Here is a 24,019-nt window from a genome sequence, read left to right as displayed (position 1 = left end):
GTGGAGTTCTCCTCTTTGATTTGTAAATATCATGTCTTTTCCAGGGAAAGGCATCAGAGAAACTTTCTGAAAACAGTAAAATATTAATCTCTATGGCTAAGGAGAACATACCACCTAACAGCCAACAGCCCAAGGGATCCTTAGGTATGGTACTGTTTGTGTGAACTCATTGCTTTTTGTTTTTTGTTTTTTAGATTTATTTATTTATTATATGTAAGTACACTGTAGCTATCCTCAGACACCCCAGAAGAGGGCGTCCGATCTCATTACAGATGGTTGTGAGCCACCATGAGATTGCTGGGAATTGAACTCAGGACCTCTGGAAGAGCAGTCGGTGCTCTTAACAGCTGAGCCGTCTCTCCAGCCCCGTGTGAACTCATTGTAAGATATCCTTTCTTTGGAGAACATTGTGAAAGAGGTTTGTTTCTTCAGGAAAAAAGATTCCTTTGGAATTTTACTTTTGAATCTTACATATGGCAGTGCAGTTTGTGTATGAAATGTAACTCAGAGAACTTTACTTAGCTCATTGATGTTGCCTAATTGGTGGAAATGACATTAGAAACTATGTGTGATGTAACTAAAAGTTAGTAATAAAATTTTTGAGTGTGTTTATATATGTGTATACATGAGAGCCCCTGTATTGTTTTACATTCAAAGAAGGGTCCACAAGATGGCTCAGCTAGTAAAGGCGCCAAGCTTCAGGACCACATGGTGCTGTGCACATGCATATACAAGTAGATCTGCTTACTAAGACACATGTAGGAAGTAGAAAGTATATGAAAACCTATTTTGTTAGGGGCCGTTTTCTGTGTGCATATATGTGTAGTGGCCATCCTTGAATGTAGTTCCTCAGAGGAGGTCTACTCTTTGAGACAGGGTCATTCACTGGAAACTGAGTTTGCCATTTGGACCACACTTGCCGGCCGTCCTCCAGATTGGGTTCCACTGGTTTCTTCTTGGGTTTCGAGCATGTACCACCACACCCAGCTTTCTACATAGCTGCTAGGGATTGAACTCAGGGCCTCTCTTACATGGCAAGCGCTTTTACCTATTACGTTGTCTCCCCAGCTCAAGGACTATCCTCTTGTTGATGACCATATTGGAACTATAAAGTTAATATTGCAGTCATACTGATTTTTAAAATTATGTCTTAGTATGAAGTATTTGGAAACCCTTTTTTAAAAGTACATATTAGCTTGTTGATATGTTTTTACTAAAAACACATAATATTGTCAATAATATGTAACTTTTGTGGTTCACTGGTGACTGAAACATTTTTACAAAAAGTAAGTCAAATATCCTTTTGATTCAGTCATTGTTTTCACGGGACTAGTTCATGATCACAGCAATATTCTTTGTTACTGCTCTGCTTTTAATATGTCACTGGATAAGAAGGGAGTCTAGCTGAGAGACAGTAAAATGGGCTTTGTATATCTTTATTACCAAAAAAACCCAAAAAAACAAAAAAACAAAACAATTCAAAGTGATTGCCCTGCTATCAGTATGAGATATAAAGGTAACTCAATTTTGATTTTTGCAAATTATTAGCTAATATGCAACTTTAGAGAAATGAGATGTTACCTTTTAGTAAAGTTTCTTAATCTTTAAACTCATTAGTTTCTTTAACTATAAAATAAATTGGATAACACCAGGGGTTGGAGAGGTGGTGCAGCAGTTAAGAGCACTGGCTGCTCTTGCAGAGGCCTCGAGTTCATTTCCCAGCACCCATACAGCGGCTTACAGCTGCCTCTCTGTAATTTCTGTTTCAGGGGATCTGATATCCTCTTCTGACATCCACAGGGACCAGGCACACATGTGGTGAACAGACATACATACCGGCAAAATATTCATACAATAAAGATAAAGGTGTAAAAATAATATAGATTATTTTTTTTCATTTGAAATTATACGAATTAAAATCAAATCTTAGGGATAATTTAAAAATTTAACTGTAGATTCTTTTAGATACTGAGTTAAGTTTAGGCAAAATCACCGAAATTCTAAGATTACAGTTTGGCTTTGAGTTGCCAAGCCTTTGTGATGTGACATGTTTGTTTTAAGGTTATTTCTACCCCAATTTCTTTTATGACTGTCTTACTTCCTACTGGATACTTCTGTAAAGATATCACGGGCTTTAAAGTTTTCTATTCTTGACTCCTTTTTTTCTTTGCTTGTCACATCAGGTAACTAGGAAGGGCAAATTGATTTTAGTAGAGTATAGTAGACTTCCTAATGTCAAGCAAGTTGATGTTTCTCTAATCCCTCTGATAGTCTTGTCTGCAGGCTTGTGTTCACTAAGATTGTTTGGATAACCTAATGCTTTCTTTGTGCCATCCTTTTATGTCTCTGCATGCTTTTTGATATCTTTTCAAGAAAGTAATCTGATACACTAGTCTATATTTCCTTCAAATAGTTTCTCGTCTCCTTATGTAGTTTTAACTGAATCGCTGTGGCCAATTCTGCTTGCTATGCATTGCATTTCTGCTAGATGGCACAGTGCTTGGCAGTTGTTTGTTGGAAGAGTTATTTTGAAAGAATGAATGTTCTCATTCCAAAAATAAAGTCAGTTTTCTTGGGAATATAGAGTTTTAACTTTCCTGGGACCTCTTTAAAAATTTCAACTAAAATAACTGTATTTGAGGCACATTGACTATAAAGAATGGTATACAATTTTGTCTTAGTTAGGGTTACTCTTGCTTTTATGAAACACAGTGACCAACTTGGCTTACAGGTCCTGAATCACAGTCTGTGAGGGAAGCCACAGTAGGAACACAAACAGATCTGAACATGGAGGTGGGGCAGGAGCTGCTCCGAGGCTGTGAGCGTGCTGCCCACTGGCTTGCTCAGCCTCCTGCCCTGCAGAACTCAGAACCACCAGCCCCGGGGTGGACCCACCTACAGTAGGCTATACCCTCCCCATTAATTAAAACATGCTCCGGGGCTAGAGAGATGGCTCAGCAGTTAAAAGCACTGACTAGTCTTCCACAGGACCCAGGTTCAATTCCCAGCACCACATGGCAGTTCACAACTATCTGTAACTCCAAGATCTGACACTCTCACACATTCTTATATTCATACATTCAGGCAAAACATCAATGCAGATAAAATAAAAATAAATTATTAACAGAGAGAGAGAGAGAGAGAGAGAGAGAGAGAGAGAGAGAGAGAGAGAGAGAGAGAGAGAGAGAGAGAGATATCTCCAGGCTTGCCTACAGCCTGATCTTATAGAGGCATTTTTTTTTTTAAATTGATGTTCCTTTCTCTTAGATGAGTTTAGTTTGTGTCAAGTTGACATAAAACTAGCCAGCACAAATTTATTTTATTTTAAAGCTTCAAAATGGAGTACTTGTATTATTAAAATAAATCAAATATGGGACTGGGGAGATGGCTCTGTGAGTACAGAACTTGCCATGGAAGCGTGAGGACCTGATTTGGGACTCAAAAAGCCCAGGTGAAGTTGGTATGATAGCTCACATCTGTGATGTCAGGGCTCCTAGGGTGACACAGCTGGCTGGGACAGGGTACTTGGAAGCTTGCTGGACACAAGTTTGCTATTTGTGATAGTGTACAGTGAAGAGAATCTGTCTCAAACAGTGCCTCACCTGTATAGGGTCATCTTAAATTCTCATCTAATGCAGGTCAGTTTGGAAATGATGGATCAACTTCAGGTCTGTGACATCTTAGTTAAATATAGTAGTAATGATCAGTAATAAATGCATAAACCACAAATACTCACTTCACCAATGAAAACTATGGATGATTTAAAGTGTAAATACCAAGTAACACTAAATTTTAAGGTTTTTAAAAATTCATTTCTCAGGCCGGGCGGTGGTGGCGCACACCTTTAATCCGAGCACTTGAAAGGCAGAGGCAGGCGGATTTCTGAGTTCGAGGCCAGCCTGCTCTACAGAGTGAGTTCCAGGACAGCCAGGGCTACACAGAGACACAGAGAAACCCTGTCTCGAAAAACAAAAAAACAAAAAAACAAAAAAACAAAAACAAACCCCCCCCCCCAAAAAAAATTTGGTAATGATGATATGCATAGATAATATTGTTAAGTTCTGTTTTATATCCCATAAAATAATTTAAGGTAGTATTATGATGACTTCCGAAACTGACTACCTAGATTTGAACTAGATAAATGTCAATGTTCAGGAGGCAAGTTTGCCACAAGAGTATCAATCCTCCATAAGGGTCTGGGGATATAACTCACTGCTGGAGCTCTTGTCACACATTTATAGAGACCTGAATTCCATCTCTAATAATTTATTCAGATTCTCTCTTTCCCCTCTCCCCTCTCCTACCCTCTTCCCCTTCCCTTTCCCCCCCTCCCCTCTTCCTCCCCTTCTCTCCCTTCTCCACTCTCTCTCCCCTCTCTCCCCTCTCTCCCCTCTCTTGCTCCCTTTCCTTTTCTCCCTCCCTTCCCCTCCCTCTTCTTCCCATTTACAAAACCAAAAAGAAGAGCCAGGCAGGTGGTATATACTGTCTTGGGAAGCAGAAGCAGGGAGTTTGAAAGTTTACCTGCCATTGGATACCAGGTTTAGGTTCAAAAATTCCCAGACTACTCTTTTCTTCCCAGCTGACTACATTTTTTTTTTTTTTTTTGGTGTGTATGGGGGACTATTGCCTCCTAACATTTGATAATTCTCCAGAGTGATTTAAACAACTCAGAATAAAACTAACTATTTGCAGGTAGCTTGATTATTTCCCTTTCTTTCTTTCTTTCTTTCTTTCTTTCTTTCTTTCTTTCTTTCTTTCTTTCTTTCTTTCTTTCTTTCTTTCTTTCTTTCTTTCTTTCTCTGTTTCTCTTTCTCTCTTTCTTTCTCACTCTCTTTCTTTTCTTTCTTTGTTTCTTTCATGTGTGTAGAAAGTTTTGAGGGATCTACAAACATTACTAGAACAATAAATGCATTTGTCAAGTTTAGAGGCAATAAGACAAAAGGTACAAAAATGAATTGTATTACAGTAATCTGCAATGTCAAGTAAATGATCTTACTCAGAAAACCACCAAACATAGCAAAGTAAGATTTACACAAAAGAGACTGTACATTTCATGGCTTACTGAAATTAAAGCTTCTTAAAGTAAGTAGAAAGCCATGGATTTGCTGGAGCAGAGAAAAGATATATCCATAATTGTCTTAGTCAGGGTTTCTATTCCTGCACAAACATCATGGCCAAGAAGCAAGTTGGGGAGGAAAGGGTTTATTGAGCTTACACTTCACCGTTGCAGTTCATCACTAAAGGAAGTCAGGACTGGAACTCAAGCAGGTCAGGAAGCAGGAGCTGATGCAGAGACCATGGAGGGATGTTTCTTACTGGCTTGCTTCCCCTGGCTTGCTCAGCCTGCTCTCTTATAGAACCCAAGAACACCAGCTCAAAGGTGGATCCACCCACAAGGGGCCCTCCCCACTTGATCACTAATTGAGAAAATGCCCCACAGCTGGATCTCATGGAGGTACTTCTCCAACTGAAGCTCCTTTCTCTGTGATTAACTCCAGCCTGTGTTAAGTTGACACACAAAACTAGCCAGTACAATAATTTATTAGAAAGTACATATAGGAAGGCAAAACAATATTCAAATTACTTAAAAAATTTTTTTGAGATAGTTTCAAGTATCTAAGAATGCCCTTGACCTTTTGACCTATCTGCCTTTACCTGTGAAGTGTTGACATTATAGGCATACACCCAATGGCTCAAATTTTGATTTCTTTTGTTTTTCTAAGGGTGAAAACATTTTTATTCTTACTGTTTCAGTTTTACATTTTAGTGTAATATTGCTAAGTAGTTACTAGTTTTCCTTTTGTTTTGATTTTGGAACCAGTATTTCACTCTGTAGCCCAGGCTAGTATAGAACTCATTGAGTGGCCTGAAATGGCTTCAAGCTAGTGACATTTTTGAGAATTCTGGGATTTTTTTTTAAAGCAGCACAGAGATATTATAAAAATGTGCAGGTATAAGGATGTGTGGCTGCTTCTGGACCGTCTTCAGCAGCTATGATTTACCTCATGCTCTAGGAAAAGCCTGGTTTTGCCTGCTGCAGATATTTTCTGTGATTATATGACATATGGAATTCTGGGGACTTTCAGAGGACATATAAATACTAGGGCCATAAGAGGCATTGTTGGTGGTTGTTGGTCATTTAGGGTGGTTGGTTGCAGTTTATTAATAGCCATGATCAAAGAAGAAACAAAAGGAAAGAAGTTAGATTCAGGGATCTCTCTCCCCTCTGTTCTTCTCTTTCTCTTACTGTGTATTAGGAGTTGAAATGGGAGAAGGGGTGGGAAAAAGAAGATCCTACAAAGTAGGAAAGACCAGCTACATCAGATCCCTGCTTCTGCTTCTGCAGCTCTGGGCTTAGAGATGCAGCCATCACAATTTACTAGTTTCACTCTGATTTTTGTTGTTTGTGGTCATAATCTTGTGGGCTTTCATGTAATCCATATGGTCTTTGGACTCACTGCAGTTTACATAGAGCCCTCCTGTTGTAGCTATTATTCTGGGTGTTACTACACCCCTTGTTGTCTTTTAAATATCTACTAGGGTTTTTTATTCCATTTTTAGACCATATTGCTCCCAGATACAAGACACAGATACCTTTAGATTTATCGTAAGCCTCAGAGCACTACAGCTGGGTAGATATCTGGCATTTTGTCTGCTTCCCAGTGGACTTGGTGTGTTCTGCCTGGGCCGCTCCCACTCCATCAGGCCAGCCTCATGGCTGTGTGCTCGTGATCCATGCTGCCCTGTGGCGACCTCCTTCCTTCTCCCCTTCTTCTCTCTCATGGTTCCTACCATAGACTACAGGCCCAGGAACCTTTGCTCTGCTCCTTCTCTTCTGCCCAGCCCAGGCTGTAGGCATCTTTATTAGCCAATCAGGGATAACTTGGGGAAGCAAGCATCATTTAGTGTACTTGAGGATCGCCTCATCTTGGGCAACCAGATCTAGGAGATCGGTATTTGGCATCTGAATACAGAGCAGCAGCAGCAGCAGCAGCAGCAGCAGACCTGCTTTCACCTGAGTGCAGCAGCATCTAGTCTATGTGGTGCTTTGGGGATTGATTTCAGGGCTTCATGCTGTCAAAGAAAATATTCTACCAGCTAAGTAAAGCTACCTCTCTAGTCTGTAGTTTTGCTGTTTTTAAGTTACCCTGTTATTTTGTGCATTTATAACTGACAATAGGAGTTATTAAACTTTTCACTAAATTTCGTGAAGGGCACAACAGTAGTTTTCACATAAATTTCTTTTTTTAAAAAATCATTCTTACATTAGTATACAAAGTAATGGTTTTTATTATGAAATCTCTATATATGTATATATGTCATTATACTTTGTTTTTATTTGCTTTCCCACCCTATTGCCCTTCCCTGTGCTCCCTTAACTTCATGCTGAGCACATTAAACAAAACAAATCAAAGCGTTGTATTTATTTATGGCTTGGGGGTGGCAGTCCTGTGGTGGTCAGAGAGTGTGAGTGGAGGTCAGTTCTCTCCTCAGTTCATTGTGTGGAGGTGAGCCGCGCTGTCAGGTGGGCAGCAGGTGCCTTTCCCCACCAAGCCATCTCACTGCCCCTAAGCACAGCTTTTCTTATTTTTAAAAACTATGTTTATTATTGTGTGTATATATGAAATGTGGACATGAGAATCCAGGCACATGTGAGAAGATGAGGGGACAGTTTTCAAGAGATGAAATTCTTCCTCCCATGGGATCCAAGAATGGAAATCAGGCATTCTGGGCAAGGGTTTTACATGCTGAACCAAGTATCTATTGGGTGCTTTCATTACTTGTCTTGAGAATTCTCTTTTCAGTTTATTAGCCCATTTACTGATTGGGTGATTTACTTGTTTGGCAAGTTTTAGGGCTCTGTGTTGTTCTGGTATCCTAGATACTAATCCTTTGGTGTGTGGTTGGCAAAGGCTGTCTCTACTTTGGTGATTGCTTCCTTTCCTGTGCAGGAGTGTGGTGGTTCCATTGCCTCCTATTTGCCAGTTCTTGAATTATTTCCTGAGTACTTGGCATAGTTACATTCAGAAAACTGTTGCCTGTGCTATATCTTTGTCTTAGTTAAGGTTTTATTGCTGTGGCAAATCCCATGAACAAAAGGCAAGTTGGGAAGGAAAGGGTTTATTCAGCTTACACTTCCCCATTGCTGTTCATTATTGAAGGAAGTCAGCACAGGAACTCAAGCAGGGCAGGATCCTGGCAGCAGGAACTGATACAGAGGCCATGGAGGGATGCTGCTTACTGGCTTGCTCCTCATGGCTTGCTCAGCTTGCTTTCTTATAGAACCCGGGACAACCAGCCCAGAGATGGCACCATGCATAATGGGCTTGACTCTCCCCTGTAGCCGGCTGCCGCTACATTCGAACGGGTTACCGGGCCACCTAGAAGGAAAGCTGGGGATGGGAACAGAGTGGAGGGAGAAACATGGAGCTGAGACCAATTTCCTGTTCAAGGCTCAAAGTTTAATGAAAGTCTCCAAATATATGTAGGCAGGGTAAGACCCCTCCCCCAAAAGCTGGAACCAGAGGCTGGAAACAGGTCTGCAGAACTGGTTCTGCTTGCTCGAGTCTGGAGGCTACCTTCTGGTGTTGGCTAGTGTCCTTGGAGAACAATGGGCGTCACCTTGGTCTGAACACTCCACCTCAGGCAGGAAGCAGTGGGTAGCAGAGTTTTGAAACTCCCGCTCAAAAAGGCTGTGGGGAGGGCACACTCCCGCATTGATCATTAGCTGAGAAAATGCCATGTAATGCTGGATCTTATGGAGGCATTTCCTTAACTGAGGCATCTTTTTCTCTGATTCCAGCCTGTGTCAACTTGACATAAAAATAGATAGTTCTTGAAGTGTAGATTTTCAGAGTATCACGTCTTATGTTAATGTCTTTGATCTTATTTTGATTTGATTTTTGTGCAGCGTAGTTTCATTTTTCTACATGTGGAAATCTGTTGTACCAGCACCAGTTGTTAAAGAGGCTGCTCCCCCCTTTTTTAATAGCTTTACCCAAAAATTAGGTGGTTGTAGCTATATGGATTTGCTTCTGGATCATCTATTCTATTTCACTGGGATTATGCTGCACAGTCCCTCACCCTCATGCCTGTGCCTCTACATACATTGCTACATTGTATTATTCTTTACTTTTTTTTTTCAAGACAGCCTCTCACAGTATAGCCCCAACTGGCCTACAACTCACAAAGATCCACCTGTCTTTGTCTTTCCAGTGCTGTGATTAAAGGTATATACAACCACACTTTGTGAATAATCTCACAAAATTTGATTTTTAAATTTTAAGTCTATATGCATGATGTGTGCAGATGCCTGTGGAGGCCAGAAGAGTGGGTCAGTTCCCCTCAAGCCCAAGCTTAAGGCAGTTGCGAGCTGTTGATGTGGATACTAGGAACTAAACTCGGGTCCTCTGGAAGAGCAGCAAGTACCTGTAATTATACTGAACCGCCTCTCTATTCCTCTTTACTACTAAGGTGGGGGCTGTCTCTGAATCCGGAATTTGCTGTTTTGAGTAATGGTTGGCTGGCAAGCCTGAGGGATTCTTCTTTCTCTTCCTCTCTTGTGTTATTGGACGTCTGGTACTTATTGCTATGTCCTCCCCCTTTCCCCTTGGGTTTGAAAGGCAGGTTCTTTATCTGAGCTCCTCCCAGCTCTTGTGTCTGTTTCTGTGCTAGTATCATGATATTTTTCTGATATGGCCCAGTAATATAATTTAAGATCAGGTTTTCTGTTCTTCCAGTATGGCTTTTTCTATGAAGGATTGTTTTAGTTATTCAGGACTTTTTCCTTTTAATATGAATTTAGCCTTTTTTTCCCTGTGGAATGTCCTTGAGATTTGGTATGGATGTCATTGGTTCTGTGGACTGCCTTGGTGTATGAAATACAGCGGATTCTATTGTCCTTTACTGTCATCTTCATTTTCTTTCTTCAGTGTCTTAAATGTTGAGACATTTTCTCTCTATTCCTAATTTCTTCAGGGCTTTTTATTATCAAGGGATGTTAACCATGTAAAAATGTACACTGATTGAGATGATTATATACTTTCTGTTTTTAAGTCAACTAATATAATAATGAATTGTGGTTATGGATTTGTGTATGTTGAAACAACCTTGCATCCCTGAAATGAAATCTGATTGGTCATTGTCATAGTTTGCCTTTTTTTGCTGTGGCAAAGAAACCTGGGGAGGAAAGGGAGTTTTCAGTCTATAGCTTATTATAGTCCACTCTGAAGGGAAGTCACAGCAGGAACTGGAGGCAGAAACTGAAACAGAACCCTGTGTACTTACTGGTTTCCTCTCTATGGCTTCATCACCTGGTTTCTTAACCCAGGACTACTTGCCAGGGGCAGCCCTTCCACAGAGGACTTAGACTTCCCACATCAATCATTATCAAGTAAATGTCAGTTTCTGACTTTCTCCTGGGAAGCCTAGAACCTTGGTCATTTTGTGTAAAGCCTCAGACACTGATTCTCTGATAGCTTCCTGGGAGAGAGCACTGCTTGTGTGTTGTCATAGCCTGAGTAGTTGAAGGATGACTGGGTTTTGTGTGACTCCAGTAAAGAAAACTCTTTCTAGCCTGTGCCTGGTTTCTTCTGCATTTTGTTACATGTGCAAGTTCCTATTGCTAACTTTGGTTTTCATTATTTTGCTATAATAATGCGTAGTTGTGAGTACAGTGATTTCTGAGTTGCTATGACTTCCACTTGGTCATCATCCTGGGGGTGATCTTAGGAGAATATCAGGATCTTTTTGTCTTTGTTCTTTTTTGGTTCTTTTCTGTTCCTTTATCCCTGAGCAGAGATGCATTCTGTATCTGAAGTCCAGGGTGATTGTAGCTAAAATTTCTAGAAGTCATCTCTGATTCTTAAATAAAAATGCTACCAATCACTACTTCAAGTTCCAAAATATACTACTTTTTGTGCTCTGAAGTCACAGTTTGTAAATCTGCAAAGCAAAAAAGACTACAGTATACCAAATAAGGTGAAGTGATTCTTCATAGAACCTACATGGTTTGATTATTTTCTTTCAATGTTTTGAGGCTTTTACTGTGTTGCCTTGAACTTGTGATTGTCTTTCTTCAGCTTCCAAGTACTTGGACCATTGATGGGTTTCACTGTGCTTTGTAAATGTGTCTTCGATTTTCCTGAAGTAATTGTCTCAGTCTACCAACCTCTCTGGACAATCTAATCTAGGCCTAGAATGTTTTCATCTTTTGAAATTTATTGTTGAAACTAAATAAGCTCACCCTTTCTAGTTCTTTCTGAACTCTGAATGGCTGGCTCAAACTCCTCTCCAAGCTGACTGATTGAACCTGGCTTCTCTCTCTTGACCTCTGCTGAATTGCTCTGCTTGGCCTCTACTGAATTCTGGCAGTTTGCTCTAATTTTCTGGCTCCTTCTCATTCTCTGGTTCCTTCTGTCTTTATCTGTGTCTAGCTTGTTCTCTCTTCAACTTGTCTTTGTAAATCTTTCCTGGTAAAACTGCCTCCTCTCTTTGCTCCTGCTCTGACTATCCCAGTAAAACTGCCTCCTCCTTCTCTTTCCCTCTGCACTGCTCTCTTAAAGTAGCTCCTCTTTCCTCTCTCATGAGAGATGGGCAGATCTATTCTGTCAAATCTTTCTCTGATTCATCACTTTTTCTACCACTCTGTTAGATATCACTTTTAAGCATTGATGCTTCTATCTACAAAGTAACTTTATCTTCATTGTTTGGGATTACAGTTGTATACTAAAGGCATCTGTATTCCAGCCAGAGGGATTAAAGGTGTGTGCTAAGGCTGAGCCACACCACAACTAGAAACAGGTGTTTTCAGTAAATAACACAATCTGGGTTCACAGGTGATCAGTTATCCTGCAGCAATGCTTGGCTGATTTCAACATGGCTGATTGATTTTCACAAACAAATTTCAAAATCATTTTATGGAAATTTGGGAAAGATTATCCAAAAGATAAAGTACATGTTTTGTCATTTAAAAAGAATACAAAAAAAGAGGTGGCAGAAAAAATTTGTATTGCTCTGAAATTTGGGTTATGACAAAATGAGGGAGTATAAACATTCAGATTAACAGAGAGGTTCTTGATGCCAGCAGTGTTTAGTTATTTCTTGTGGCACACTTATTTGGTTTACCTCACTGCGGATGAGCATGCTCTCTCCTGATCTTGCTCTGAGTTCAGTGAGTCTTTGCAGTAACACTGCTGCTGAGACTTTGACAGTGTAGTGCTCATATCTTCATAAGCCACCTGCTAATGCAGAGGCTTGTAATTACTTCCTGTAATCTATCTTGGTCATTTGTTACATAGCACTTTCTCATGGGAGCATATTATGAAAGGAAGTAAATGCTTTATAGGAATTTGTTTCATATAGTGTTTATTGTGAGTCCTTTCTTAGGAGGCAAATTAAAAGAATGATTGTATACTTTAGGTTTAAATATATTTTTATCCCACAGTCTTTACAGAAGTCTAATACTTCTTGACTGTTGGTCCTGAAACATAATGTTAACTGTAAGTGTCACTGATGCTTATTTAAAGTGACATCACTTTAAGTGACCTTAAAATGACACTAGTACTTTTCTTGCCCCTAGAATCATCAGGAACAGCAGCCACGTAAGCCTCACTGTATCTTAGCTCAGGGTTAGGGGCCACTGTTACTACTTTATAGAGATTAATGTTTATAGTTATTTTGTACAGTCATTTTTATTCACTTAAATTTTACTTTATTTCAGTTATTGAATGTATGACCTATGTGAATGTGGGATGCAGGAACTATTGAAGGCTTGGATATCAGACAACTTACTGGAGTTGGTTCTTTCCTTCTGTCAGTTCCAGAGATTGAACTCACGTCACTAGGCCCTTTTGTTTTTTATGACCCACTTCTAACAATATAAGGTTTTAGTACTAGATAACAAAATAGATGGTATTTTATGTTGACTAAACCTAAAATTCATATATATGTACATGTATATATTAATTTATTCTTTGAGTCTAAGTCTCACTACGTAGCTCCTCCTGACTTACAACTTGCTATATAGACCAGGCTGGTCTGAAACTTAGAGATCCCCTGCCTCTGCCTCTTGAATACTGGAATTAAAGGGGTGTATCACCTTTCTCAGTTTATAATAGATTTACTAATTATACAAGAAGTATTCTGTATGCTTGCTTACTAAGAAAGTGTTACAAATAGTATTTGAATTATCAGTGGAAAGCAAATATACTTTCCTTTTTTTTTTTTTTTTGCATATTGGGGATTGTATCAAGGCTTTGTGCCTGCTAGGCCAGTGCTCTCTATTACTGAGTTACATTCTTAAACTTCTTTACTTCTGAGACAGGGTCTCATAACGTTGCCCAGACTGGGCTCTGGTTCATTCTAGTACAGTCAAGCCTTAAACTTACAGTTTTCAATTTGCTTCAGCTTTGGAGTAGTTGGTTTCTAAAGATGAAAAGCTCTTAGTAAAATTGAACTTAATAGGGTCAGTATAAATGATCATGTTTCAACTGTTCCTTTTCTTCCAGAGAGGCCGCAGATAGAATTAAAAATTATAGTAAGACACACAGTGAGAATGACTTCCAGGAAGCAGCAGGCTGCCTATTTTCAGCTTGGGAAAGCTGGTCCCAGAGGAAGGCACCACTGTTCAGCACTGTCACTTTCTCCTTGACATCACAGAGCATCCATTGTGACCGTGTGTCACAAGACATGATGCTCTGCTTATTAGTTTACTGTCTGCTCTGAAGTTAAACTGCTGAGTACCAGGAGTGGATGACATTAATTAAACTAATATTAAATGAAACAAATTAATTAAATTTTTTAATTTCGCTGTCTTCTGGAAAACAAGATAGCTGGGCTGGTGATATAGCTCGATTGTCTGGAATACACACCTGCCTGTTTTCAGTACCCTCAGCACCATTTGAATTGGGTCGTCTTAGCACTTGGGAGATGAGGGAAAAAAATCAGAAGTTCAAGTCCAGCTTGGGCTATATGAGGTTCAGTCCAGTTTCAACAGCAGCAACAGCAGCAGCAGCAACAACAACAAATACAAAGGAAAAGATGAAAAAACAAGATGCTAAATGATAATTTAAACAGGGGAAAATAATATACCCTTGTAACATCCTTACATGTACAACAACCTAAAATTATTTTAATGTAGGTACATAAAAAACTCTGAAGGAGACACAAGAAATAGAACTTTCTGGGCATGGGAACAGGACGGCTTGGGTTCACAAGTGGGAATAGTACTACTACATCTGTGTATCACTCACTGAAGCATTCAAAATAGGAAACCTGATTCTAGTCCGTATGTGCTTTATTATCTGAGGGGGAACTTTATTGACACTGATTTAAAAAGGAGTTTGTAACTTAAGTGGTTTTCTCTTTTAGGAATTGATTATGGCTTAAGTTTACCACTTGGAGAAGATTATGAACAGAAGAAACATAAATTAAAAGAAGAATTGAGGCAAGATTATAGACGCTATCTTACTCAGGTAAGTTATTCTGTCAATGAGTTATATTTTGTCTGTTTGAATTTATTTACTTTTGAGAAGTGTTGATCATGGGTGATATCTGGCCAACTAGTAAAAAATAATTAATTTTTGGTGGAAAAATGTGAAAATGTGTTGTGGACTAATAGACTCTTCCTGGAGCAACAAGGCCCTGGGTTTAGTCTCTAGCACAGGAGGGTGTTTTACTAGGGAAATGGATTTTAATATTAAAGGAGATTAACTGCTCTTCAACAGTGGTTGTCTCTGTAAAGCTCTTTGTCTAAAGAAGCAGATCCACTGTTCCCACAATGCATTAAAATGACCTGAAGGATTTTAGATAATTATTTTTTTCTTTTGATAAGTATATACATTTTCTGTTAACAGTTTTATTAATTACTACGTTCAGTCATGTTTTTTTTTCATCACTGTGACAAAGTATGAGAGAAAAACAGTGTGAAAGAAAAGATTTTAGAGGTGTAGTTTTGGGGTCAGCTGTGGGCCTGTGGCAGGAGCATGTTACAGAACAAAGTAGAATCATGGCAAGCAGCAAGGGGCTGGGTTAGGAAACAGCCCCCAGGGATGTGCCCCCTTGCTGCCAGCAAGGCTGGCCTAACCAGGTCCCAGCACCTTCCAGAGGATGGATCCCCACTAGCTGGAGGGCCACCTTTAGCAGGAGCCTTTTGAGACGTGTCATATTCAGACCTTAGCAGCACTAACAGCTTTGCTTTATGACTTAATGTCTTATTTAGGAGAGCCCTTTTGCAATTATCAAATTACCTAATAATTATAGGCTTAGAGTTTTACAATGTAGTTTCTTTTATAAGTTATAAAAATACTTTAAGCAGTCATGATTCTGGTCATCCATAATAATCTTAGCTTTTCCATTGCTTTAAAAATACTTGTTTCAAATTGTCTTTAACTGACTTGTAATTGGAAAGAATAGACTTTACTGAATACATGTTATCAATGGTTTGTTTCTCTTGACTTTAGGGCATAACACAAGCAAAAAGAAAGGTAGGGTTGCCTGCATAATGGCCTCTTTTGTTTTTTTAAAAGGTATAATAGCTTATAATCATTTGCACTTAATGTGATTCAAATCAAGTAGAAAAATGGCTTCTTTGTGTTTTGAGGCTCTGAGCGGCACCTTTCTGTGTCTTGTGTCTGTGTTTGCCAAGATGACAGTCCACACATGATAGTTGTGTATTGGTGCGGTCATGGCTTTGATTTCCGCTTTGCATTTGCTTTCATTGCTTTCTTTATAAATGTCCTGGAACTATTGTGTGCTTGCTTTTTAGCTTGTCAGTTTTTGTTACACAATTTATACTAATGATAATATACATAATCAAGATATTTTAAAATGTTTTGAACTATGTATTATCATGATTTGGATTCCTTGATATTTTTGTACCAAGTCAAGCTGATTTACGTGGGAAATCAGAGCATCATTTAATACTTTTACAAGCTATTTAAACATAGTTAAATAAAATATAGATCATGTCTTCAAGGGGTTTAGGATTTAGCTGTGGATATATTTCATCAAGATCAGAAAATGTTAACTATAGCAAGATGTCTTGATAAAGCATTACAGAATAGGTAGAATTTGAATATTCGAAAGGCAAAATAGGAAAAGCTTTTTAAATGGAGATTATAGACGGAAGAAATTGTGGACTGTAAGCTTTTAGTTCATTCGAATTAACTAAAATGTTAATGAACATTTAACAGCCTGACCAGCTGGATGATAGCCTTTTCATAGAGGATGGAGAACTCGATGTAGATAGAGACGACTGTGTTGGCGAAAGGCCGTCCATGTGATAGACTGTGCTGAATGTTCAGGAGGGGATACCTGCTGGAGAACAGCTACTTGTACCTTTAGAGACTCATTAACTTAAACAAATTCTACATCTTAACTGAACTTGTACTAATTTCCAGTCTGTTGTTTATGATGCTTTCCAGAATGATCTTATGGCTGACTGATTAAATATTTGTCTGCTCACTAATTTTTGAATAAATATTCTAATCCCTAGTGTGCCATACTTTTCCTTCTCTAGCTTGACTTCCTAGGCCTGTACCTCACACCTTCCCTGCTCTGCCTGGCTCCTTCATATGTGTACGATTAGAAAAAGAAGGATCTGGGGCTGGGCGTGTCTTGTAACGGCATGGTTTCAGTTTGTGAGACTTGGCTTTGGAAGGTAGGCAGTGCTGAAAAGTGGAAGAATGAAAGGCAGAAGTCAGATTATGCAGAGTGTGATGTGTCACACACTGAGTGGTGTCTCAGGGCTAGCCAAAAGTGGACCATGGCTAGCCAGCCTTTCTCAAAAACAGCTAGGGTTGCCAATATCAGATGAAAAGCATTCTGGGGGATAGAGATGTAGCAGCACTTGCCTTGCATGTGTAAACCTCACAGTTGTAGCCCTAATCCCACAGAAAAGAGAAATAGCCTGGGCAGTGGCTGACTGAACGCTCCGAGTGTTTAATAGCTTTCTAGCAGGCTTGAGATGATCCCTATGTTGGCAGTTCCACAGCGATGGCTATGCTCATGACAAGCTGGATGGATAGTTACATGAGCAGGCATGAAGAGAAAATGTCTTTTTAAAAAGAAAAGTGAGCCATGCGGTATGAGGCACACACCTTTAGTTCCAGCACTTGGGAGGCAGAGGTAGGCAGATTTCTGAGTTCAAGGCCAGCCTGGTCTACAGAGTGAGTTCTAGGACAGCCAGGGCTACACAGAGAAACCCTGTCTTAAAAAAAAAAAAAAAGAAAGAAAAGAAAAGTGAAAGTGATTGAGGGAACACAAATTTTTATGTTAATTACCCCTAAGAAGTTGTTTTTGTTTTTGTGATAGGTTATTAAGAGTACAGCTGAAAAGTAGTGGTATTTTCTTGGAACCTTTGGGTGATGTCTGAGGAGGTAGGAGTTAAAAACAAGGAAAGTACCTGGGTAAGGAGAGGAAGCTATGGTTTCTCTGGTTCTTGGGAGTAGATATGATTTCCAAGTCTGTTCTTGGGTCTCTTGTAGTTTCAGACTGATCAATTGTGTGAATACTCATAATAAAAAAGCTAAGCACAGTGCCACAGGACTGTAACCCCAGGGCTCAGGAGGTGGAGGTTGAGTATAAGGAATTCAGAGCCATCCTGGGATCCACCGCAGAGCTGAGGCTAGCTTAAGCTACATGAAACCTTGCAAAAAACAATAAAAACAAAAGAAGTGGGTGAGGGAAGGAAAGAACGAAAGAAAGGATAATACTGGGCATGGATGTACATACTTGTAAGCTTAGCACTAGAAAAACGGAGGTAGGAAGATTTCTGTAGGTTTGAGGTCAGCCTGAAGTGCAGAAGGAAACTGTCTCAAAAACAAAACACAGCCTGCAGTGGCGGTGCACACCTTTAATCCCAGCATTCAGGAGGCAGAGGGAGTACGAGGCCAGCCTGGACTACAGAGCAAGTTCCAGGACAGCCAGGACTACACAGAGAAACCCTGTCTTAACAAGCAAGCAAGCAAACAAACAACACAACACAAAAGATCAATTTAACTTTTGCTAGGAGGAACCACTAGTTTTTAAAATAAAGGATGCTTGGTGTGCCTATTGAGCAGATTGAGTAGTTTTAAATTGAATCAGTAAATTAATTTGTTCATAGGTCTTTCTTGAATCTTAAACTTTCTATCTGGCGATTTACTTGGTGTTTTCACCTTGAAATAGTACTCATCTGTTGTGTGTTAAAAACATCATAGAACATGTCCAAAAGGAACTCATGAGCACCATTTTCATTCTTTTGCTATCGAAGCTTACACTTTCCATAGCTTGCCCTTTTTATTTATTTAGTAACTTATTTTGATTATATTATGACCTGGTGGATCCCAAATATATGAAAGACTTACAGTATTTACTGAATTCAAGTTCTTGTGGTCAGATATGGTGGCACATTAATCGGGATAGGGGAAGGGGTCAGGGAGGCAGAGGGCTGGGTGGGTGGGTGGGGGGGGGGCGGTCAGGAGGCCAGGAAGGCAGAGGACTGGGGGGGAAGGGGGCAGGAGCTTTTCTTTGAACCGATTCGATGTGTAGGGTACTTGGGCGTGGTGGTGAGCAAAGTGAGGATCCAGTCAGTCCTCGTTAGCTTCTTTTAACAGAGAAGCTTCTTAGAGTCCCACACTAACTTTCAAATTTTTGTAACTTTAGATTTATTGAGGCTGCATTAGTGGCTTGCTTTATTATATACAGTCCATTTACTTTCCATAGTCAGTCTGTTATCAAACATCCCATGGTTTTAATATAACGCTGCTGAAGCAGATAGTGCATTATATTGCTGTTATTTGTTTTGTTATTGAAAGATTAGAGGAAACATAAGCTTATTATTTTCTTGATGTTTAATCTAGTAATAGGAAAGCATTAATTGGTCAATAATTGTTTAATGAGTTCATGCATGCAGGAAATTAGATAGGCCAACATATACTGATTTGGCTTTTATGATGTATTATAGATGATATTGCGCATTTTAGAGGTGAAAAAACCGAAGCAAAGAGCCAAGTGGCTTTTATTAAGTAGTCAAGGATTTTTTTCACTTGCTTTATTTAAAGTGTTCAAAGAGACTTTATATTTTGTATCCTCTTTGATCCTACCTGACTTTGTGTGTAGGACAGGTGCTGGTCTCACTTTATGGAAGAACGTGGATCAGAGGAATTAACTGACTTGGTCAGTGCTGTGTGACTGTGTGTGACTGTTAGTTGTAGAAGCTTGAGTTCTGGGTCTTTGGACGGCCAGACTGATGCTCAGTGATGTTGACCAAGGAATGTGCAGTGGCCATGAGTGGAGGACACACAAACAGCAGCATTCCTGTGCATACATTTATTTAGATAACTATAACAAGCATCAAAGCAAAACACTACAGGCATTCATAAAGATACTGGTGAAGTTAGAAAGAATGGAGAATACATACTTAGAGGAATATAAATCGGAAAAAGTCAACCCTTTCCATGATTTAATCACCTTGATTCAAGAGATATGTATGTGTTTCAAATCTAAGTTAAAGCTCCTTTTCAGGGGGTTGATTGAAGAATCATTTTCATTGTCATTTTTATGTGCTTTCCAGACTAGTCTCTGGATCCATCTCCATTCCATCCTGCTGCGCCTTATGGAGTTTGTTAGAATATAGAATGTAAAGAAGTTTTGAAACCTAGAAAATCAGTTAGCTAATGTGTATTTTAATGTGCATATATACAGAAAAATTTCCTGTCTACCAGTGAAACAGATCCATCTACTCTGGGAGTTTCTCTTCCTATTGATGAGCGGTTGTCTGCCAAGGTAGGTAGATAGGAGTAAGAGTTTTCTGAGGCTACAAAATCATGACAGAATATGCTTTTAATTGCATCTTTCTCCCTACTTGATTGTCATCTTTTAAAAAGTCTACGGGATTTCTAGTTGAGCCATTTGAAAACTTATTTTAAACATTAATGATAGTGACATTAGTGATAGATTTCTTTAATGTGTTGATTCTTTTCTGTATGTCCTTTTCTTAAATACTCAGTTTATTATTTTAACATTGATACCTGAGGCACAAAGTCTATGTGACACAGCTATCAGTGACATGGATGGCTGTGAAAGGGTAATGCTGCTGGGCTAACTGTGTTTCTATCACTCCACTGATTGTCTAGGAAATCGTAGCAACATTAAATAGTATGTAAGACACATTGGACAGTTACTAAGTTTCAAAAAGCAGACCTAATTTGTACTCATTTAGATTATGTTGTTTCAGTGATGTTGAAATTCAGTTGACTTTTTAAAATTTTATTTTTTAAATTATTTTAAAAAATACATTAGGATTTAAGAAAATGTCCTAATGCAATGTATTTGAACAGAGTAGTTCTATCACAGTATTTTAATTTGTGTAGGTAAGTTTTAAGATTTTGTGTTTAATAGTCGTTTTTTAACTTGGGAATGAAATAGTACTGAGTATTTGGTGGTTTTGGGATTACAGGAGGGATGTCCTGAGAAGCACTGGGACAGAAAGACACAGATGACTTATAACTGGAGTTGTTGCAGTCTGTTTTGTGACTTCATGTATGAATGACTCAAACAACATACAGTCATGTCTATGTGCACATGGCAGTAGTGACTTAGAGAGCTACAGTGTTGGTCAGCTCCGCCTGTGCCCTTCAGTGACTTCTTGTCCTTAAAAATCATTGGGAAAGCTAAGAGTTGTGATGTGTATGATTCTGCTCTCATAGAAAAGCTGTCCTCCTTCCTGAAGTTGAAGTTAACATTGCCTTTCGATTTTTATTTTGTAAAGGAAAGGTTGAAACTTGAACGCAACCGAGAATACAATCAATTTCTCAGGGGTAAGGCAGAATCCACAGAAAAAGTCAGACAGGTAGAAAAGAATATTGAGGTATGTTTTACTTTCATAAAGTGATTTTTAATATGGCCTGCATGAGTGGCTGCTGGTGGGAGGGTGGTAGTGGTGGTGGTGATGTTTGCTCCACCCGCCTTTAGTGTAAGTGGGTTTTTAAGTTTTAACAGTTTCTAGGCTACTTTTTTCATGTAATAGAATAACTGAAAGACGGAGTTCTTTTTAAAATTTTATTTTTTAAATTATTTAAAAAACACTATCATTCCCTTTTTCCTGTCTCCTCCCTTCAACTCTTTCCATGTTGTTCCCTATTCCCTTTCAAATATATGGCCTCCTTTTCTTTAATTGTTATTGTTACATATATTTATGATGCATAAATATGTAAATATAAATCTGTGGAGTCCATTTAACGTTGCTTGAAGGGCTGACCACTTGGCGTTGGTCCAGTTCAGGGCTTGCTCTCGTGGAAGAGTGTCTCCCCCTCACCTGGCATTAGTTGTTCGCACACCAGTCTGGCCTCTGACTTACAGAGGTCTACTTGCCTCAGCCATGATTAAAGGCACATGCTCTACTCTTGGTTGACATAACATTTAATACACATACATGTAATATATTTTATATGAAATTTTAGGTAAATATAAATTAATAATTTTCTATGACCTTTTAAAAAAGATTCATTTATCTTTCTCTTTAATGGATTTTTTGATTAAATATCAGAGTTGAGATATATATTAATGTATTTTAAGGATAGTTATTAGACTTCTATGTAATAAAGACTTTAATTAAATTTTATATGCTAATGTCTCATTACGCTTTGTTTCTTTTTTAATTCAGCAGCCTAAGACTCAAAGAAATAAAAACCCTGTTAATGAAAGTAAATCTGATCTACCTTCACAAATACAGACGTCATACACACATTCAGAGGAACCTTCATATGAAGAACTTCTAAACCAAAGAAGGCGAGAGGAGGGCCGGTACCAACAGCTAGCTGATGAAATTGAATTAAGGAACAGAAGACTGCTTAAACAGACAAATGAAGAAATAGGCATTTCTGGTACAAAACATCAAAGCTTTTCCAGCAAGGCTGGTGTTCCAGAGAGAAGAACGCGCAGGTTTAATGAGGAGCATATACTTGACAGACAGTATTGTAGACCTGACCGAGATCCTGACGTAAGTGAAGAAATGGACGAGAGGTTTAGATTTGAAAGTGATTTTGATAGAAGACTTTTGAGAGTATATCCAAATGACAGGTATTTACATCTTCATTTTTATTCTCTTTATTTACTTAATATTGCTGTTAGTTTTATATTTACATTAGGGAAAAGCAGTTTTATTTTATTTACCATATTTAATTTAGTTATACTGTCTGTTTTGTGAAACACCATTATTTTATGTGTCATTGAAGAAAACATTCAAAATGAGGACCCTAGGTAAAGCTAGAAAGTGGAAAGTGTATGCCCTTAATCTAAAAGTGAATGGAAACATTCTCATAGAGGGGATTTCTTGTCTCAGCCCTAACCAAGTAGGAGAGTGAAAAAGAACCAAAATCTTGCATGTGAATTTGAATTATAAAGCAGCAATGGATTCAGATTTGCAGCCTGGATTCTTGTTACCAGGGCCTTCCAATGAAATCGCAAGGCAAGAGCTCAGGTTGTTTTGGATCATAGCTTCAGATGACTTGGCCACTTCTCTATGCAGTAAGTTAAAGCTAGGTTGATAGGCATCCCAATTTTAGATGTTAAAATGTATGGAAAAAGGGACATTGTAACATAGATGAAGTGTAGTTTGTGCCTTTACTGTTTGTACATATTAAGTATCTTTATCAATGTATTTTAAATGGACTTTTATGTAATTGAAATGACATTAACTTCACAGTCAGATTTTTCACTGTTTTTCACTTCCTTTAACTATTGATTTTGTGATGTTTGGAACTTCTTAACTATAGGTTGTTATTTTATTTACCATATTACATAACTTGGCATATGTTTTCCTAACTATTAGCTATAGGAATACTACACAGCCTACATTTGTCATTGACCTGCTAACTTGAAGGATTACTTTTAAATTTTGGGACCAGTTTTGTTTAATAGTCTGAGTATTTAAGTTTTTAGTATTTTAGAAAATATTATCAGGAATTAATGCTGTATTGTCAGTATTTTGATTACTAATAACAATACAAAGCTAACATCTGTCTTTATTCTGTATCTTAGTTTATATAATTTGAATTCAAATTTAATATTAAGAATTAAAAATGTGGATTGTGACTGTAGTTTCTTTGAGCTGAATCTAATTGTTTGTACTTCAGAAAATGCTCCAAATCCTTTAATAATATCTTATATTTAAAGTTTATTAAAAGACCTCTCAGTTCTCAGTCTGGGAATCACAGGTACTCCTGGAATCTTGATGGTGTCTTCTCTGTACCTGAGAACTTTGTAGAACTTTTATTTCCTCTTTAGGATATATACCTCCAGAATATACTGAAAACATAACTTTAATTTTGGAATTTTTTGAGACTTATGACAATTGATGCCTTGCTTTTCATATATTAAAGAAAATCAATTAATTCTGTTGTAATTGAGAACTGTATTGTTACCTCATGTATCTCATAAGTGGAATGACCTTTATCAACTTCCTTAAATCGTGTTGAGAGCCGGGCTGTGGTGTTGCATGCCTGTAATCCCAGCACTCTGGGAGGCAGAGGCAGGCGGATTTCTGAGTTCAAGGCCAGCCTGGTCTACAGAGTGAGTTCCAGGACAGCCAGGGCTACACAGAGAAACCCTGTCTTGAAAAAAACAAATCCAAAAAAAAAAAAAAAAAGTCGTGTTGAGATTACTTAAGGTAGAGTTCTTATGATCTCAATTCTGGACATTATTTCTTCAAGCTAGAAGGCTACATTTTGTTAATATATCAGCTGCCATATCTCTTTATGTTTGGCTGTTTCTTATGTTTCTTGATAATACAGGTTATATATCCATTGAAAAAATTCACATTAGTTATTCCATAGGTTATATTTAATGGGTGTAGTTGTTAGTAAAAGAAATAACCCTATTTTCTGAGATTTCCTTGTTCCTGCATTTTTAAAAGTTAAGTTTTTGATCAATTCTACTTTTATAGTGATACTTTATTTTTATAATTTTGATATTAGTTGCTTTCAAGTTTATCTTACAACTTCCTAACAAACCTGTATAATGAATGGTACATTTTTTC

General features: G+C 38.4%; 1 protein-coding gene across 10 annotated transcripts in view; it reads left to right on the top strand.

Annotated features, from left to right (window-relative positions):
• The window catches only part of Cspp1 (centrosome and spindle pole associated protein 1), a 96,740-nt gene that overhangs the window by 12,661 nt on the left and 60,060 nt on the right, over positions 1 to 24,019 (top strand). For 5 of the 10 annotated variants that reach the window (XM_052175963.1, XM_052175961.1, XM_052175962.1 and 2 more), the window contains 6 exons: positions 45 to 144; positions 14,371 to 14,474; positions 15,462 to 15,485; positions 19,687 to 19,767; positions 20,753 to 20,851; positions 21,647 to 22,062. In XM_052175963.1, the coding sequence (XP_052031923.1) occupies positions 45 to 144; positions 14,371 to 14,474; positions 15,462 to 15,485; positions 19,687 to 19,767; positions 20,753 to 20,851; positions 21,647 to 22,062 (824 nt within the window). The remainder of the gene's footprint in view (positions 1 to 44; positions 145 to 14,370; positions 14,475 to 15,461; positions 15,486 to 19,686; positions 19,768 to 20,752; positions 20,852 to 21,646; positions 22,063 to 24,019) is intronic. The other 5 variants (XM_052175968.1, XM_052175964.1, XM_052175969.1 and 2 more) reach the window with 3 other exon arrangements.

This window comes from Apodemus sylvaticus, chromosome 3 (assembly GCF_947179515.1).
Source record: "Apodemus sylvaticus chromosome 3, mApoSyl1.1, whole genome shotgun sequence".
Classification (NCBI taxonomy): Eukaryota; Metazoa; Chordata; class Mammalia; order Rodentia; family Muridae; genus Apodemus; species Apodemus sylvaticus.
Note: the sequence above shows the minus strand (reverse complement) of the source record. Positions and strands in the feature narration are given on the sequence as shown.